This window comes from Arachis ipaensis, chromosome B03 (assembly GCF_000816755.2).
Source record: "Arachis ipaensis cultivar K30076 chromosome B03, Araip1.1, whole genome shotgun sequence".
Classification (NCBI taxonomy): Eukaryota; Viridiplantae; Streptophyta; class Magnoliopsida; order Fabales; family Fabaceae; genus Arachis; species Arachis ipaensis.
The window spans coordinates 49,323,300-49,342,851 of NC_029787.2; the positions used below are offsets into that span (position 1 = coordinate 49,323,300).

At 36.7% G+C, this 19,552-nt stretch overlaps 2 protein-coding genes across 2 annotated transcripts in view; one reads left to right on the forward strand and one right to left on the reverse strand.

Annotated features, from left to right (window-relative positions):
* LOC107630448 (protein STRICTOSIDINE SYNTHASE-LIKE 4) overlaps positions 2,476–19,552 on the reverse strand; it is a 31,293-nt gene continuing 14,216 nt past the window's right edge. The window contains exons 7-8 of the mRNA XM_021118898.1: positions 11,365–11,370; positions 2,476–2,487 (exon numbers count right to left, since the gene is read on the reverse strand). The gene's annotated coding sequence lies outside the window, so the exon portion shown is untranslated. The remainder of the gene's footprint in view (positions 2,488–11,364; positions 11,371–19,552) is intronic.
* LOC107633090 lies at positions 8,139–11,005 on the forward strand. Its single transcript, XM_016336725.1, has 3 exons — positions 8,139–9,869; positions 10,067–10,129; positions 10,478–11,005. Exons 1-3 carry the CDS (start codon positions 8,139–8,141, stop codon positions 11,003–11,005), a joined length of 2,322 nt encoding a protein of 773 aa, XP_016192211.1.

The window sequence follows — 19,552 nt, forward strand, 5'->3', positions numbered from 1 at the left end:
CTATTCATGAGAGGCTCTCATAATTCACTTTTCATGTTTTAGAGGTAGTTTTAGAGAGAGAGGTTCTCTCCTCTCTCTCTCTCTCTTAGGATTAGGATTTAGGACTTCTCTTAGTTTTAGGAGTGACTCTCAATCCCAAGTTCTTTATTTTTATTTAATTTATGAACTCTTTCATGTTACATATAATTTTCTTAATTAATGTTATCTGAGGTATTTCAATTCATGATTGTTTTCTTTTATTTACATGATTACTGCTTCCCATCTGAAGATATTCTTATTCCAGTAGATTTACTTTTCCCTTTTGGTTTTTGTTAAGAAATCAGTAACTCAGAAGTTATCCAACTCAACAGCATAATTGATAACTGTTATCTTTGCTAATTGAACTGAGCTTCAATAATCTCAACCTTTTCTTAGGAAATAAATAGGATTTGAAGATCAAACTAATTAGTCCCTTGACTTTCTTTTACTTTAGTAAAGATTGACTTAGTGGAATTAAGATTCAACTTTCATTGTTGTTGATAAGAATAACTAAGTCTGGACTTCCAATTTCTCATACCTTGCCAAAAGTTTGCTTTACAGTTATTTATTTATTTTTATTGCTTTGAAAATATACCTGTGCCCATTGCCCAAACTCCAAATTTCCCCAATTTATAAACTCATAGCCAATAATAAGAACATACCTCCCTGCAATTCCTTGAGAAGACGACCCGAGGTTTAAATACTCGGTTAACAATTTTAAAAGGGGTTTGTTACTTGTGACAACCAAAAACGTTTGTACGAAGGGATTTCTGTCGGTTTAGAGACTATATCTACAACGCGACTTTTTTTATGACATTCTTTACTGGAAAAAATTCCAACGTCAAAATGGCGCCGTTGCCGGGGAATTGTAAACGTGTGCCTTATTATTGGTTATTGTAAATATTTTATTTTTGCTTGTTTATTTGTTTTTATTTTTGTTTTTATTTTTTTCTTTTTCTTAAGTTAAGAGGTTATTGGTTTTTATTTTAAAATTTTTATTTTATCTTATCTTATTTCAAAAATCAAATTTCAAAATTCAAATTTAAAAATTTTTCAAAATTCAAATTTAAAAATTTTCAAATTTTAAATTTCAAAAATTCAAAATTCAAAAATTTAAAATTCAAAATTTCAAAATTTAATTTTCAAATTCAAAAATTTAAATAACCTTTTAATTCAAATTTATTTTTATTTTTGTTTTTAATTTTTTATTAGCTACTATGAATTCTCACCCCTCTCGCTTCAAGTTTGATTCCAATGTTGTTGTTAGGAATGGAAACTATAATGAGAACAGGCATCAAGGTTGGAACAATCAAAGATGGGAGGAGCCACAAGGATTTAATCAACCCTCATGGCAACAACCACCTCCAATGGACTATCAACAACCACCATCATATGCCTATAAACCTCCTCAATATAACTTGGGACCACCATACTCACAAGTCCTTTTCCACCACTTACCTCCATATGACCCTAACCCTCATCCATCATACCAACCACCTTATGAACCAAATGAACCCTCCTATCTACCCCAAACCTCCATGGAGAAAGCACTTGCCGATCTAAACTCTACTATACAAGCTCTCTTCACCCAAATCAGACCACCAAATACCTTCAACAATCAACCCTCAAACTCTAGTGCACTTCCTTGTCAACCACAGAATAAACTCTCCATCCCATCACCACCATCTATGGAAGAGCACCCACATCCATCAATCCAAGAGCAAAATGATCCCAATTATGCTATTGATATGGAACAGGAAAGAAGGAATCATCTTCGCGAATCCATACTTCATAAAGAGCTAGAGGAGGCCCTACGGGTAAGGGTAGGAGAGACCCTTGAAGATGAAGGAATAGTTGAAAGGAGTTGTCATAGAAAGAAAAACATCGAGGATGAGTACGATTTTATACTTAAACAACTGGACAAAGCAGCAATTATTAAAAAGGAAGAAGTGGTTGCGGACTTAAGAGATGCTGTACCTCCATTGGAAAGTCCAGTCACAGAGCCTCCTTCCATGATGTTTGATGTTGATGTTGAGAAGAGCGTACAACCTCCAAGGCAGATCATGGTTAAAGATTTTGTAGAGGTTGATCAAGAGGTAGAAGATGTCAAAGAAGAGCACAAGGGAGTGGAGCTTGAAATTACCTTGCCAAAGTTGTTGGAAACCCCTCCCCCTAAGTTGCCATCATCCTTCACAATATTCAAGTGGGTAAAATTCATATTCCATAGCTTTCTAATCCCACTTGAATATGGGCTACTGGAGACGGATGGTTAACTTAGAGCTCTTTGTGGCATTAAGAGTAAGAGGAATATGGCCAGTGATAAGAATTGTCAAGCAAGGTTCCACATGGTTGTGTGCTCAAAGTTTAAATGCAAAGGTTGGTGTAAAGCTCAACTGAATGGGTCTAGGAAGTTGTTTGGCCGCTTACGTGAGAATTCAGACTGCTTGCCACCCGAAGGGAACAATATTGCTCAACCAAAAGACGGGTGCAAAGGCAAGGTCTGGGACCCCGGAATTCATCCCAGAAATCAACACTCTTGGGGCCTTGTCACTTGCTTTAACTTGCTTGAAGGCTTTCTGCGCCTAGTTTGGGATCCCGGAGGCCATTGGAATCACAAACATTAGTGGAGATTCCTGGATGAGTTCAAGCACAAGCCTCCATAACAAAGGACTCCCCAAATGTCCAACTTAAGAACTTTAACTAAATGTTAGGTGGGAGACAACCCACCATGGTATGATTGTTTCTTTTTCATTTTTTATTTAGTTTTATTTGTTTTCTAGTTTTATTTTATTTTATTATATTGAACCTGGAGTTTTGCATCACCTTCATATTAACACTACATTCTTCATTTTTCAGATTAAAAAAAAATGCCACGCGACGCGACCGCATCAGCGACGCGTCCGCGTCGCAAGGAGAGGGGAGAAAAATAAAAACAAACAGAGAGTCACGCTGGAGCGTGGCTGGAGGCGTGCCAATGGCACATTTCTACCCACGCGGACGCATGCCACACGCGTCCGCGTCACCTGGGAATAATGGCCTCCCACGCGACCGCGTCACCCACGCGGCCGCGTGACCTGAAAATCGACGTCAACCGGGTGCATGGCCGAAAGTTGAGCTGGAGTTGGGTTGGAATCGTGCTGGAAGCCCAAGCCTCACCACACGAACGCGTGCCCCACGCGTCCGCGTCATATCCCCATGATGGCTACTCACGCGATCGCGTCAACCACGCGACCGCGTCACCCAGATTTTTGGCAAAAGGTTTTGGAACAGAGAGTTGCGCGACCGCGAGGCTGCACTCGCGCTAATCGCACAAAACAGGTCACGCGATCGCGTGACCCACGCGTCCGCGTCACCTGACCTTGTCACGCACCACGCGACCGCGTCACTCACGCGTCCGCGTCACAAGCGGCGCACAGAATATCCAGATCAGCCAATTTTCTTATCTTTTCTTCTCTAATCCTTATTTTTCTTATCTTTTCTTATTTCTTTCTTCTTCCTTTCTTATCTTCTTTCCATTCTCATTCTTCTTATTTTTCTTTTTATTTTATTTTACTCTATTTGCATACTTTCATTCATTGCATTATTTTCATTGGTGTTAGAAATTTATTTGGGTCATTATTTCTATATTTTACTTGTGGATTATTAGAGAAATTATTTGACAATTATATATATTTATTTTTAAAGGGTTGCTTGCATGTTCAATTTATTATTTTCATTAGATTATTTACCATGCATGCTATGTGTTTGTAAAAATGCCCATATGGCATTGTACACTGCTTTTCAGTATCTTTTATCCTACTACTCTGAATGCCTGCTTTTCACAAAACCTTTTTTCATATCATATTCATTCAATATAATTGTCATTACAAACATGTTGCTAGTTTGAAAGACTTGGTAATCTAACTTGGACATTGAATGCTTGATCTATGCTACTCATGCCTTTGCCTGCATGCCAATAAACACCTTGCATTCAATTGTTATCATATGCACTAGCTATTTTCCATTGATGACTTTTCACATGTACTCATGAGCATGTGTTAACGTCATTCTTCTTTATTGTGTATTGATTACCACCTTTCCCACTCTCTTCCTTGCTCTAACCCTTAGCTTTAAAAGTCACTTTCTTTTTCCCTTTTTAGGATGGCCACCAAGAAGGGTAAAGAGAAAGCTACTCCCAAACTACCGGCAAGGAAAGGAACAAAAAGAGCCCCAGCTGAGGAACCACAACCCCCGTCCACTTGCAAATCTCAGCATGCACCGAGGACGGTGCAATCTTTAAGTATGGAGAGGTCGATACCGACTTCCAGGGGTTAGTTACCTTCTTTTCAACACCAATATTTTCTTTGTTAATTGTTGCATTTGCATGTTTGATTGCATATTTGTTTGATTTTTTTGCATATTTTACCACTTGGTTGAAGTAATATTTTCTTTTTTAAGAAAATTTTTAGAGCATTTCACTAATTTGAATAAAATTTAATGTTACACTTGTTTGAAGAGATATTATACTGGAACATGGTTTAGAGCTCGAACACACAAAACCTGTGAGATTTTTGAGCCTATTTGAATTGGTTGCATTTTATCAACCAAAAATTTTGTTTTAGTGTGTATTTTTCTATCTAAAATTGTGATCTTTGTCTTGCTTAATTCTATATTTCCATTGTTTAATGTATGCATACACTTACATGATTGAGGCCTTTGTTTCACTGAGCTTACATACCCATATGGTCTTAACCTTTCATTATCCCTTGCAAACCAATTTTGAGCCTATTTTACCCCTTTGTTCTTTACTTTAGCTCATCACTAACTCTAAGCAAAAAATAATAATGTCCTTAATTTGAATCCTTGGTTAGCTTAGACTAGTGAAAGTGCTCATGAATTAAGTATGGGAAAATTGGGATTGAAAACATTTGATTTGATAATTGAGTATGTTAGAATTTTCTGAAAATGTGAAAGAAATGTTTAGGACATGTTCATGCATTCAATAATTTAATCATATGCATTGAGAAAAATAAAAGAAAAAAATATATATAATAAAAAAAAAGAAAAAGAGAAAAAGAGCAAATAAGTAAAAGGGGACAAAATACCCCAAAGTAAATGGTGAAAGCAATGCATATGTACTGTACTTGAAATTAGAATGCATGAATATGTGGAAAACATGGTTAATGGACAGTTAGATGTGGTATTATGATTACATGGATTGTCTAAAGTTAGGTGAAAAGTTTAAGTTAATTAAGGATTCAGATTTTAGTCCACTTGGCCAAATGCAATCCTACCTTGACCCTAACCCCATTACAACCCTTAAAAGACCTCTTGATATGTGTATTTGTGCATTAAATTTTTGTTGATTGTTAGATGAAGAGCAAGCCTTAGAAAGCAAGGATAGTGGAGAATTGAGAGAATCGAACCTTAAACACTTGAGTGATTAAAGTGTATACACTACCAGTGAGGGTTCGATGCTCAATTCCTTGTTCCCTGCTTTCATGAGCTATTTTCTTCTTGCAAGTCTATTTGTACTTCATTTTTATGATTTGAATTAGTGAAATCCAATTCATATTTGTTCTTAAAAGATTTGTTTACTTTTAACCAAGTAGGTAGAAACATTTTGCATGTAGTTGCATTCATATAGATAGGTTGCATTTCATTCCTATTCATTCTTTATAGTTTCTCTTGAGCTTAGCATGAGGACATGCTAATGTTTAAGTGTGGGGAGGTTGATAAACCACTATTTTATGGTTTATCTTGTGCTTAATTGAGTGGTTTTTATCTACTCTTTACCCACTTATTCATACTATTTGCATGGTTTTACATTTGCCTTCCTAATTATGTGCTTTAATTGAAAACATGTTTCTTTGGCCTTATATTTGCTAATATTAAATCCTCTCTTATCACCATTAGATGCCTTGATATGTGTGTTAAGTGATTTCAGAGATTACAGCGCAGGAATGGCTCAGAGGGTAGAAAGGAAGCATGCAAAAGTGGCAGGAATACAAGAAGTTGGAGAAATTGCTAAGCTGTCCAGCCTGACCTCTTCGCACTCAAACGGCTATAACTTTAGCTATAGAAGTCCAAACGACGCGGTTTCAGTTGTGTTGGAAAGCTAACGTCCGGGGCTTCGATTTGATATATAATATGCCATAGTTTCTCTGACGCTAGGCGACGCGACTGCATGCTCCATGCAGCCGCGTCGCAGTGACGGAAATCAGCGTGTTTGAATTCTTCTCCAGCGATTTCTGGGCTGTTTCTAACCCAGTTTGCGGCCCAAAAAACACAGATTATAGGCTATAAAGTGGGGGAATACATCCATTCATGAGAGACTCTCATAATTCACTTTTCATGTTTTAGAGGTAGTTTTAGAGAGAGAGGTTCTCTCCTCTCTCTCTCTTAGGATTAGGATTTAGGAACCTTTACTTTAGTAAAGGTTGACTAAGTGGAATTAAGATTCAACTTTCATTGTTGTTGATAAGAATAACTAAGTCTGGACTTCCAATTTCTTATACCTTGCCAAAAGTTTGCTTTACAGTTATTTATTTATTTTTATTGCTTTGAGAATATACCTGTGCCCATTGCCCAAACTCCAAATTTCTCCAATTTACAAACTCATAGCCAATAATAAGAACATACCTCCCTACAATTCCTTGAGAAGACGACCCGAGGTTTAAATACTCGGTTAACAATTTTAAAAGGGGTTTGTTACTTGTGACAACCAAAAACGTTTGTACGAAGGGATTTCTATCGGTTTAGAGACTATATCTACAACGCGACTGTTTTTATGACATTCTTTACTGGCAAAAATCCCAACGTCATTTAACCACAACCATTCAAGTGTTACCCCAGCAAGAATTTCTCAATTATATTGAAAGACCAAATACAAACTCTACAAGACTGGTTCCAAGTTCCAAGTTCCAAGTCAATCTTTTTAAAAGTAAAGCCAAAAACAAATTAGGATGGTTCTTCATTCTTGTTTAACTATTTTGCTAGTTAGTTGTTAAGGGAACGTGGTCTAAACTAAATTAAAAATTGAAATTAGAGTTGGTCTACGGCAGCCGGTAACTTCAATCTTTCAACAAAGGAGGGACTTATCTTGGTCAATATAAATCTTTGGGGGCCGACATGTGAGTTTGAACAAAACCACCATAAGACAACTTGGAAGCGAGTCCTTCATCACATCATCAATTCATTCATGGTGCTATTATATCTACTTGTATGCACAGCAAAATTATTTTTGCAAAACTGCAGGTTGCATTCAAATAAAAAGAAAAATGTTGCAGACGAAATGAATGTTTTGCTTGTTTGAATAAACAATATTATAAGTCTAGTTTGATAAAATCAAAGCATCAATAATTCAAAATAAAAAATCAGAATGCACACAATCGAAACATCAACAACACAAGAGAAAACAATAAAAACTCTAATTAGTCAAACTCTAACCAGAACTATGAAATTAAAAATAATTGAAGCTACATATATAATTTCTTCTTTGGCAACTATTCTTTGGCTTTGGGATGATTTAGAAAATGCTGAGGTACATATATCTTTTATAATAATGCCATATATAATAATTATATATATACTCCGGGGCGGGTTTACCCTGACCCCGACCCCGCCCCACCCCGATCAAAACCCGCCCCGCTCCGGGTCGGGTTTAAACCCGCCCCGATCGGGTTGGGGCGGGTCGGGTACCCGCGGGTTCGGGTACTCCTGCCACCCCTAGAAACTGGTGATGTGGGAGGAGTTAAGTTACATAGTGGGTTTATGTCAAGTTCCATTTTGCTTCATGGGAGACTTTAACGAGATACTAAAGTTGGAGGAAAGGAAAGGGGCGGATAGTCTACCAGCATCTGCGGAAGAATTTAAGGAATGGGTGCAAGATCTATAGCTAGTGGACTTACCGCTAACTGATCAAAAGTTCACATGGTTTAGAGGTCGGTCTTGTAGCCTCATTGATAGGATTCTCGTCAGTGTGAAGTGGCTTGAAGAGTTTCCAGATACTCAGTTGAAAGGGGGACCTAGAGGTCTATCAGATCATTGCCTGTTGATTTTTAGAAGATATAAGACCTAGTGTGGGTCCAAGACCTTTTCGAAGCTTGGATTCCTGGTTTACACATGAAGAATTCCTGAGGATGGTAAAGGTGGAGTGGAGGAATCTGGGTAAGGATCAGTTCACTAATAAGTTGAAGGCCTTGACAACACCGTTGAGGAAATGGCATAAGGACAATTTTGGGGACATGGACAAGAGAATAAAGCAGTTTGAGGAAGAGATTAAGAAGATTGATGATATGGTTATTGCTGGCAGGTATGACGGAACAGTAGAGGCTAGACGGAAGGCTCTTGTGACTTGTTGTGCGAAGTGGTATGCCAGAAAGGAGATTCATTGGAAGCAGATGTCTCGATTCCAACATGCTAGAGATATGGACAAAAACACTAGATACTTCCATAACCTAGCGTCGGCTAGAAGGAAGAATAACAGGATTGATTCTCTGGTAATCAATGGTAGATTAGTGAGGAACCAGTCCAGAATAAAGGGTGCAATTACGGGATTTTATAAAGATCTGTATCGACGGGAATTGGCTCCTACGATTGGGATCTGTGATGGTTTGGTTAAGCAGATTGAGGACGAGGAAGCAGCAATGCTAGAGACAATGCCATCGCCTGAGGAAATACGAGAGGCAGTCTGGGATTGTGAGTCCAGTAATGCACCAGGTAGTGATGGGTACAATATGAATTTCATAAAGAAATGTTGGGGTGAGATTGGCCAGGAGTTTACTACAGCTGTATTGGATTTCTTTCAAAGTGCGAAGCTACCAACGGATGCTAATGTAACATGGGTGACACTAGCTCCAAAATTTATGGGAGCTAAGGAAATCAAAGACCTGAGGCTTATTAGCATGGTTGGTTGTGTCTATAAGGTGATATCAAAAGTTTTGGTGAGAAGAATGCGATCAGTGGTGCCAGGTTTAGTGGGGAAAACTCAATCTGCGTTTGTAAAGGGTTGTAAAATACACGATGGGGCACTCATAGCATGTGAGACGGTCCAATGGCTGAAGGTACGCAAGAAGCAGGCAGCAATTATCAAATTGGACTTTCAGAAAGCGTACGACAGGGTGAGATGGAGTTTTGTAGATATTGTGCTGCAGAAGATGGGTTTTAGTCTTAGATGGAGGACATGGGTAAAGGAATATGTGACTACAGCGTCTATGTCGGTGTTCATCAATGGGTCACCATCTAAGCCGTTCAGGATGAAAAGAGGTCTTAGACAAAGAGACCCTCTCTCTCCCTTTCTGTTTGTTCTTGTCGTTGATGTACTGCACAAGATGGTGGGTGAGGCAGTCAAGAATGGACGTATTTCTCCACTGTTGGTAGGAAGAGACAACATAGAGTTGTTGCATCTCCAATTTTCAGATGACACAATCTTATTTTGCCCCCAGGAAACAGAGATAATAGTGAATTATAAGAGACTACTGCATTGTTTTAAGTTGATGTCTGGCTTGAGCATTAACTTTGAGAAGTCCATTTTGATCTCGATTAACTGTGAACAGGAATGGGTGACAAATATGTGTGGTTTGTTGGGATGTGCGGAAGCCACTCTTCCTGTCAGGTACTTATGTATTTCCCTAGATGCAAACCCTCACCTGGTGAAGACTTGGAAATCGATCATAGACAAGGTGGAAGACAAGCTTAGCTTATGGAAAGCGAAGTCTCTCAATAAAGCTGGTAAGTTGGTCCTCATAAAATCTGTTCTTAATAGCTTGACGGTGTACTACTTGAGCTTGTACAAGATGCCAAAGGTAGTTGCAGAAAAGATAATTGGGCTACAGAGAAGGTTTTTTGGAGTAAAGAGGGTGGGAAAAATGGTATACCACTTGTGAAATGGGAGATGGTGCAGACTCCGAAAAAGTTAGGTGGTTTAGGGGTGGGGGATGCTTTAATCAGAAATGCATCGCTTTTGTTCAAGTGGTGGTGGAGTTTTTCGAAGGAAGATTGTCCGTTGTGGAAGAAGGCGGTATGTTCTTGTAATCATTTGAACCCAACTCTAATGTTGTCAAAACAGACATTACCATCAAGAGGTGGCCTGTGGAAGGATATTTGCCAACTTAATATTAAAGAGCAACAGGTAAGAGATATGATGATCAGTGGTTTGTCTATGGAGGTGGGGAATGGCAGATGTATTCATTTTTGGGAGGATGATTGGCTACAAAGTGGCTCCTTAAAAGATAGTTTTCTGAGACTCTTCTCTATTTCAAATCAACAAGGATCTGTCATAGGGGACTGTGGGTTCTGGGATGGGTTAGAGTGGGTATGGAATTTTTAGTGCATGAGAGAATTATTCCAATGGGAGCTAGAGTTGCTCAATCAACTTCATGAGCGGCTACGGCTAGCTAGACTATCATCTGATAGAGAGGATACAGTTGTATGAAAATTTGACAGAACAGGTGTTTTTTCTACTAACTCTTTTGTGCAGGTGCTACAGCAAGAGACTCTCTCAAAGGACATCACAAGCAATAGTTTCACCAGTACCTTATGGAGAGGATTGGTTCCCCCAAGAGTTGAACTGTTTGCACGGTTTGTCTTAGTAGGCAGAGTCAACACTAAAGAGAGGCTCAATAGACTAGGAATTATACATCATGGTGATAATATTTGTGTTCTGTGCAAAAAAGAAATAGAATTTGTGAATCATTTGTTTCTTGGCTGTGAGTTTACATGGCAGGTGTGGTGCGCTTGGTTGATGACTGTCGATAGATCTTGGGCTGTTCCGAAGACTGTCAAAGAGCTGTTTGAGAGCTGGATTGAAGCGCCTGGTCGTAAATCTGAGCAAAAGAAGTGGCTGATAGGGTTCTTTACGATTATCTGGAACATTTGGTTGGAACGGAATAGCAGAGTATTCCGGAACTGCGAGACAGGTGTTGATGGAATCAAGAATGGGTCGTTTGTGAGTTACAAGGAATGGTGTGGTGTTTCCGTTCAGTTGTTGATGCAATGCCGAAGATGACAACGGATTATACCATATTGTATGGTATTCTTCAATAACTACTTAAAAGATATAAATCCATTTTACAATATATAATTAATAAAAATCAACACGTCGCAATATTGCAATACAATAGTATGATTATAATAGAATGAGTAAAATAGTAGTGTTTAATATAAAGTTTGAACGTCAATTGTGATGTGTAATTCACCAATGGAGTAACTCGGAACATTGCCTTCCTTAAGTTTATGAGTTGTGGTTGGTACTTGTAATGTCATTCTGATGCTTAAATGAGTAAATAGATTTTAGCAGTAAAATAATTGTAAAAAGCAGTGTACCTCTTGTATCCAGCTTTTCTTATATATTTTTCTTTTGCTAACAGTTTTCTTGCCATTTAGTGGGTATTTATTAGGCTTTATTGTAAATCACTAGACCGTATGATGAATTACACATTACACATTGCACATTAATGGTCCCAGATTTATAAAAGACCTAGCACAAATGTATGCCTTTATATTCCATTTTTGAAGGAAATGTATGCCTTTATTTGCATTAAAAGACCTAGCACAAATACCAAGCAGTTCATTCATTACAAGAAATTTGCTGAAAACAATCAAAATTATCTACTAATTCTGTGTCAGCCATTACCAGCAGATTTACTGTTGGTGACAGTTTCATCAAGCTGTTAATATTACCATCGAATTAAAGAAATCGTTGGAAAATCTAACTGTAACAGTTAGTCTGAATTCAAACTAAAATGGTGTGCTTATTACCGTCAGAATTTACGTCATATAAATACAACGATAATTAAAAATTCAAAATGCATCATTTTACTTAACGAAACCAATATTACCATTGGATATTTTTGACGAAAAATCCAATGGTAAAACCTAACCTAAATTCAAATACGCACCCTCCCTCATTTATGCATCTTCCCTTTCTTTCCTCTTTCCTATCTTCTATTTTCTCTCCCTTCTCCCACTGCCACTGCCATGAGCCTCCATTATCTCCGCCAGTGACGTCCATCGCAGCCACCGTCAGTTTCCCCTTCTGTGTCGCAGCTAGTAACGTCCACTGTGACCACCATCTCTCTCCTCTCTCATTTCTCTCTTCTCTCACCACCACCAACTTTCATTCTCACCACAGCCACCATCACTCCATTGCCACTATCCACATCTCTGTCATCATAGGTGGGTGCTACGTGAGGAAAGATTGTGTTCAACCTCCATCAGCCGTTGCTGCCACTATGGAGATGCGCTAATTTATTTACATCTTTAGTAGTTATTCTTGCATTATTTTCACATGTTTATATATTTAATTACAATTTCTTTCATATAAACTAATTGATTTGAGAAATTATTTATTACTAATATATTTTTTAAGTACTTTAAAAAAAATACAGGTAAAGAGAAGAAATCCAAAGAACAAAGAAAGCACCATTCAAAGGCAAGCAAAGAGAGTGGCATGCAACGCCACCCCAACGGCGTGCAACGTCCTCCAAATTAAGAAGAGTGGCATGCAACACCACCAAGGGCGTGCAATGCCCTCTAATTCAAGAAATCTGGTGTGCAACGCCTTCGAGGTCCATCAAGCTAGCGTGCAACGCCATAAAGTGGCATGTAACACCTCAAGAAAAAAGAAGAAGTAGTGTGTAATGCCACCTATGTAGTTACACGCCTTCGAAGCCTAGCATGTAAAATAAGTTGGCGTGTAATGTCATTTCAAGGGCATGTAATGCCTTCATGTTCTGAGAAGTTTTGCAAGAATTGGTGTGCCACGCAAAGCCCAGGTGTGCAACGCCTTGAAGCCCAATAAGTTGGTGTACTACGCCACAAGTCCAAGTACAATGCCAAGCAAGCCCACTCTCCTGGAAAGTGCAATTTCAATCAGCGTTATGGAAGATTCTATTAGGATATGATTCAAGTTGATTTGGTTTTATTTAAGAATTGAATTATTGTTATTAATTATCTTATTCTTCCTAAAAGATGAGATAAGATTTAGTTTTGAATTTGAATTTTAGGTAAATCTAGGATATAAATAAGTGAACATTGTTCACAGAAGAGAAGTTCGGAACCCTAGCCGCATCCTTTCATCTTTGTTTTTCATCTTTCTCCATGAGTCACTAATTCCTTTTGTTAAGGAATTAGGAGCTCTGCTTATGTTTTCATGAATTATTAATCTAAGTTTCATTCTATTTTGAGGTTATGCATTGATTTATTTTCAAGATTGAGTTTTTCTTCATTCTTTAAAAGTTAGAAGTATTGAAAAATATTCTAATTCTATTTTGAATTCTGTTTATTACTTTAGAAAATTTAATATTGGAATTAAAGCTTGAAATCTCTTTCTCACGACTTTTTGAGTTGATTAGGAATAGTAATGTAAAGAGTGTGCGACGTTTTCATAATTTTCAATTGTTTAGAACTAGTTTTGAATACGTGATTTATAATTTGAACTAGAACTACTTTTGAATCTTATTTGAAACTAAATCAAAATTGTGTTAAACATCTTTACTTAATCGATTGACCGAGAAATTGGCGATTGATTAATTAAAGATAAATTAAATTATCAAGAAATTAGAATTTAATTATTTATGATTCGTTGTGTAAAGATCTTGCATACCTCAGAATAGATAAACACAAGGTTTAATCTTCCTGAAAAATAAACATCTTCGAAACCCTTGAGATTCACAACCATTGCTTTCTCTCAATTAATTGCATGTTCATCACTACCTCCCTTAAGCATTCAAGTATTCAAAGTTCCAAGCAAGACACAATCTATACCCTCATTGATCCAAGTTCAATCGATTTAATTTGTGATTCAATCAGATACTTTTTTTTATCAATCCTTTAATCCTCATTGGAACTATATCCACTCATCGTGGTATTACTTGAATGATTTGATGTACTTGGCAGTATCCGTGAGCATTATTTTTTTGCTCATCATGCGTTGCTGTCATTGTAGTTCCACACTTTCCTCCTAGGATAAGCTTCTAATTTTTTTATTTTTTGATTTAGTTTTATTTTTTATTTTTTTTTTCAAAACTCTAACTTTAGGTTCATATGTTAGTTTAGTGGTGCACGAAATCGTGATTGTTCATTCCTTGGTAACAGTGCCAAAAACTTAATACGCACGTTCATAATCTTAGTTCTTTTTCACAACTTCGCACAACTAACCAGCAAGTGCACTGGGTCGTCCAAGTAATAAACCTTACGTGAGTAAGGGTCGATCCCACGGAGATTTTCGGCTTGAAGCAAGCTATGGTCATCTTGCAAATCTCAGTCAGGCGGATTCAAATGGTTATGGTGAATTGATAGTTAAAATATAATTAAAATATAAAATAGGATAGAGATACTTATACAATTCATTGGTGAGAGTTTCAGATAAGCGTATGGAGATGCTTTTGTTCCTTCTGAACCTCTGCTTTCCTACTGCTTTCATCCAATCACTCATACTCCTTTCCATGGTAAGCTGTATGTTGGTGTCACCGTAGTCAATGGCTACTTCCCGTTCTCTCAGTGAAAATGGTCCTATTCGGAGTACCATAGACAAGGTTTAGACTTTCCGGATCTCAAGAATGCTGCCAATTGATTCTAGCTTATACCACGAAGACTCTGATCGCAAGGAATTAAAGGCTCTGTTGTCAGGAGAGGCAATCAAACGCATGGACCAGGAATCCAAGAGATACACATTCAAGCTTGTTTTCATGTAGAAAGGAAGTGGTTGTCAATCACGCGTTCATGAGTGAGAATGGTGATGAGTGTCACATAATCATCACATTCATCATGTTCTTGTGTGCGAATGAATATCTTAGAATAAGAATAAGCATGAATTGAATAGAAGAACAATAGTACTTTGCATTAATACTCGAGGAACAGCAGAGCTCCACACCTTAATTTATGGTGTGTAGAAACTCCACCATTGAAAATACATAAGAACAAGGTCTAGGCATGGCCGTGAGGCCAGCCTCTCCAAATCGCATATGAATTCAAAAATAGGGAAAAAGACCCCTAGTACAATAGTAAAAAGTTCTATTTATACTAAACTAGTTACTAGGGTTACAAAAATAAGTAAATGATGCAGAAATTCACTTCCGGGCCCACTTGGTGTGTGCTTGGGCTAAGCATTGAAGCTTTCACGTGTAGAGGTCTTCCTTGGAGTTAAACGCCAGTTTGTAACTTATTTCTGGCGTTTAACTCTGCTTTGCAACTTGTTTCTGGCGTTTAACGCCAGAATAGGGCAGAAAGCTGGCGTTAAATGCCAGTTTGCGTCGTCTAATCTCGGGCAAAGTATGGACTATTATATATTGCTGGAAAGCCCTGATGTCTACTTTCCAACGCAATTGAGAGCGCGCCAATTGGGTTTCTTTAGCTCCAGAAAATCTACTTCGAGTGCAGGGAGGTCAGAATCCAACAGCATCTGCAGTCCTTCTTCAGCCTCTGAATAAGATTTTTGCTCAAGTCCCTCAATTTCAGCCAGAAATTACCTGAAATCACAGAAAAACACACAAACTCCTAGTAAAGTCCAGAAATGTTATTTTTATTTAAAAACTAATAAAATTATATTAAAAACTAACTAAATCATACTAAAAACTATGTAAAAATAATGCCAAAAAGCGTATAAATTATCCGCTCATCATTTAGGTTGGATTAATTTTGTTAGATTAGATTATGTTTAGGGTTTAGGATATTAATATATAAATTTTGTTAGATTAGGATTGATTAGAGTTTAATTAAGGTTTATTATTGAAATCATTTAGAGTGATTAGTGTGTAATTAGAGTACTCATTGTTTAGTTTAATTTATTATTTGTTAGTTAATTTTTTTTTTATCAAGGTTTGATATAGGCGATGAGCAAAAATTAAATGTGCTCGGATACTGGCAAGTACACCAGATCATTCAAAAAATACCACGGTGAGTGGATATTATTCCCTCGAGAATTAATAGATTGAGGCAAGCAACGTCTAATTGAATCTCTAATTAGATTAATCAAACCTTGGATTGTGGACTGTAGATCTTGAAGAAAAGAAAGAACAATGAAGAAGAGAATGAAAGAATGCTTTGTGAAGTTGGAAGAAAATCAATGGATGGGGATGTTGAAGGCCTCAAAGATGTTTGATTCTTGGAAGAATAATGCGTTTGCTTTCTTATCTTAATTCATGCTAAAATCGTTTCATAGCAAATAATTTATAATCAAATTCCAATCTCTTGGTACTTTAATTTCTCTTAACCTAATGAATCGCCAATCCCTAGGTCAACAAATTGAGAGAAGAGGTGAAGAACGGTTTCGATTTTAAGCCACACAATATTCAAAAATTATCCCTAGTTGAATTATATTTCACATATTCAAAACTAGTTCTAAAGAATTTAAGATTGATGAGTTTCAAGCTAATTCTGAAATTAAATTTTCTAAAATAATAACAGAATCCAAGACAGAATTAGAATATTTTTCAATAGTTCTAACCATTAGTGATGAAAACAGAAACTCATTCTTGAAAAAGTAAAGAAGCATGAATTAAAATAAAGAAAACACTTACATTATAAATTCATAAACTAAACAGAGCTCCTAACCTTCAACAATGGAGGTTTAGTTACTCATGATAACAAGAAAACTAAAGCAAAAGAAGAAGATAAAGGTATGAGATCTTGGATTGGAATCCAAAGATTCTCCCCCAGATGTCTCTCTTGTGAACCTTGTTTTACTTATTTATATCCTAAGTTCTATCTAAAATTCAAATTCAAAGACTAACTCTAATCTTATCTTTAGGAATGATAAGATAACTACCTATTTGAATTCAAATCAAATCTTTATAATAATTCAAATCTAATCTAGAATTAAACCCTAACAACTAAATCTTTATCTTTCTAGAAAGAATTAATGCTAACTAAACTCTTGAATCTTGAATTTTTGGAAGAGATTAAGGCTTCCCATGATTACATGTTGAAATTGGGCCTTAACAAGTGCTGCATCCTGGGAGTTGAGGCTTAGGAGTGTCGAGCTTACTGTTTGGCCACCGGGCGTTGCTCTCTCTTTTAGCATATGGACGTCGGGCTTTGGTGAAGGCTGTCGGGCATTGCTCTCTCTTTTGGCATACGGACACCGGGCTTGTGTGATGGCCGCTGGGCATTAGTAGTTGGAGGCCGGGCATGGGTGATGGCTGCCGGGCATGCTGCTTGTTAAGGCTGGATATCTATTTGGGAATCCAGTTTTGAGGTTTTGGATCCTGTCTGGGCCTCCTTTGAGCTGTATTTGTGTTTTATTGTCAAAAAGGCTTTAATCCTTTGAAAAAGTAAAGGAAACTAAATCAAAACAAGCAACAAAACCTAAATCTAACATGAATTTAACTAAATCTATCATAATTCTAGAGAGAAGAAAAAGCTTCTCTCTCTAGAATACGACCTAAAACATGTTTATAAGCTATCCTAATTGCTCTCCTCTTGTTCCTTCTTGAGTTTGGCTTGAAATACTTCAGAAAATGAGTTGGATTAGGCCCAAAAGCCCTCAGAAACTCATGTGTTCTCTTTAATGAGGCACGTTCTGTTTGGCTTGCGTACGAGAGCTTGCGAAATTTCATTGTTGCGTACGCAGACACAAACTTGCGTATGCAGGACCCTCAAATATTCCAAACTCCATTTCTTCATGAATTCTCAACTTTTGCCTGTTTTTTTCTCACTTCTTCAATCCATACTTGCCTTTTAAACTGGAAATCACTCAACGAACGCATCAAGGCATCGAATGGGGTTAAAGTGAATTAAAATCATCAATTTAAGTCCTTAAAAAGTATGTTTTACTCTTAAGCACAATTTAGGAAGAATTCACAAAAACATACTATTTCAGTGAATAAATGTAGGAAAAGTTGATAAAATTCACTCAATTCAACACAAGATAAACTATAAAATTATGGTTTATCAATGCCTATGTGCTAATTTTGTTGCTTAAATATACTTGTATCTTATTTGCTTGTCTTGCTTGTGTTCAAACTACTGAGAGATTTTTCATGCTGGTGGTGGCGACGCTAAAGGTTGTTTCTGATATGCGGTGATGAAGGTTGAGGCAGGATGGACTAGGTATTGTTTTATTTCTCTACATTATGTCTTGGATGGATAGGAATGAACGATGTAAGTTGTTGGGTAGGAAGTCCTTAGGCACGTCTTTGGTCCCTTTTGTTTCTTTAAACTATTCACCTTACTGATTTGTCAATTAAAGGAGTTTCTTTATGACCTCTCAAAGTAAGTTTTTCCACAAAGTTTTTCCAAAAGGTTATTTCAAGGGTAAACTATTTTTATAATGAAATTCTTTCTCTTTGCAAGTATTTCTTTACTTTGAAGGTATTACTTTTCCTATTGAGAACCTGCGAGGATGATGTTCTCCCCCTACAGATTTTCTTTTTCAGTGATAGGTTTTTGATGCTTTGGAGCGAAGTCGCAACAAATCTACAAAGCTTTATATATGTTTGTATTTTCTGTTGTTAGTTTAGTTGAGATTTTATCCCTCGTCATTTGGCATTTTAAGTTTTTAGGGGAGCAAGACTTGTATTTGAGGATTGTTGAATAACGTTATATATATATATATATGATTACGTAGTTTAAAGCAAAAGGCTTTTCGTTTTCATAATTAAAAATCTAGTATGTATTTGCAAAGGCTCAATATTTAATAAACATAGTACTAAATTAAATAAGTAGAGGTAGCTAGTGTCTGGACTTTTAGTGTGATTATGAAGTGCTAAAAGTTAGGGTGTTACAGTTGCAGAGTCTGTATTTGCAGCTATGAGTCGGAGCCTCAGTTGACCCAACTCAAAGTTAGAGTCTTTTTGGTATTTGTGTGTGATGTGAGAAAATGGGATGTGGTTTGGTTTTAATTAAAGAAATGGCAGAGAATATAAATTTGAATATGTGATAAGGATAGTAAGATTTTGACTAGAATATGAATATGAATAAGTTTCTACTTTGGAATTCAATTTTGTCCTCTGTGCTTTGAAGATTTTTGCATGGAAGAGTATGTGTTCATGGCAATGGAAGATGAGTTTGAATGTTTGTGTTTTCTCTCTTGAATCTTATTCAACTCTCTTTTTGTAAATCTACTCTTAATTGGAATAACCTACTTCAATTCTCAACTTCTATCAAAATCAATACACAGCCACATGGTACAAGTTGTACATCGTAGAAGTTGGAGATTGGATTGAAAGTGGAGATAGAATTAAAGGGAAAAAATGACGATGGTGGTGGTGGCGGTGGTGGTAGACTAGTGGTAGGTAGGAGAGTTTGAGGAGAGATGTTTTAAAGAGAGAGAAAAACAGATTTTGGAAATAATGATGATGGTGAATAGTTTTTTAAAGGGTAAAATTGAAAAAAATATTGTTGACTATATTTTGACTTGAAGAATTTGAAGATAGGGGTAAAATTGATGCAAATAAAAAACATTAAGGATAAAATTGAAATAAATTAAAACTTAGACGTATTTTTGAAATTTTTAATAAAATTCGGGGAAAAAATATACTTTATCCTCATTGGATTTATTTTAATCTGATTTTAAATTGACTCCGAAAAATTAAATTAAACTGGTTTGACTGGA

Coding starts and splice junctions, on each gene's coding strand:
- LOC107633090 (XM_016336725.1), top strand. CDS start 8,139: ATGGTAAAGGTGGAGTGGAGGAATCTGGGTAAGGATCAGTTCACTAAT. Junction 9,870..10,066: donor TAAAGAGGGTGGGAAAAATG/GTATACCACTTG, acceptor TTGTCAAAACAG/ACATTACCATCAAGAGGTGG. Junction 10,130..10,477: donor TTAATATTAAAGAGCAACAG/GTAAGAGATATG, acceptor TCTTTTGTGCAG/GTGCTACAGCAAGAGACTCT.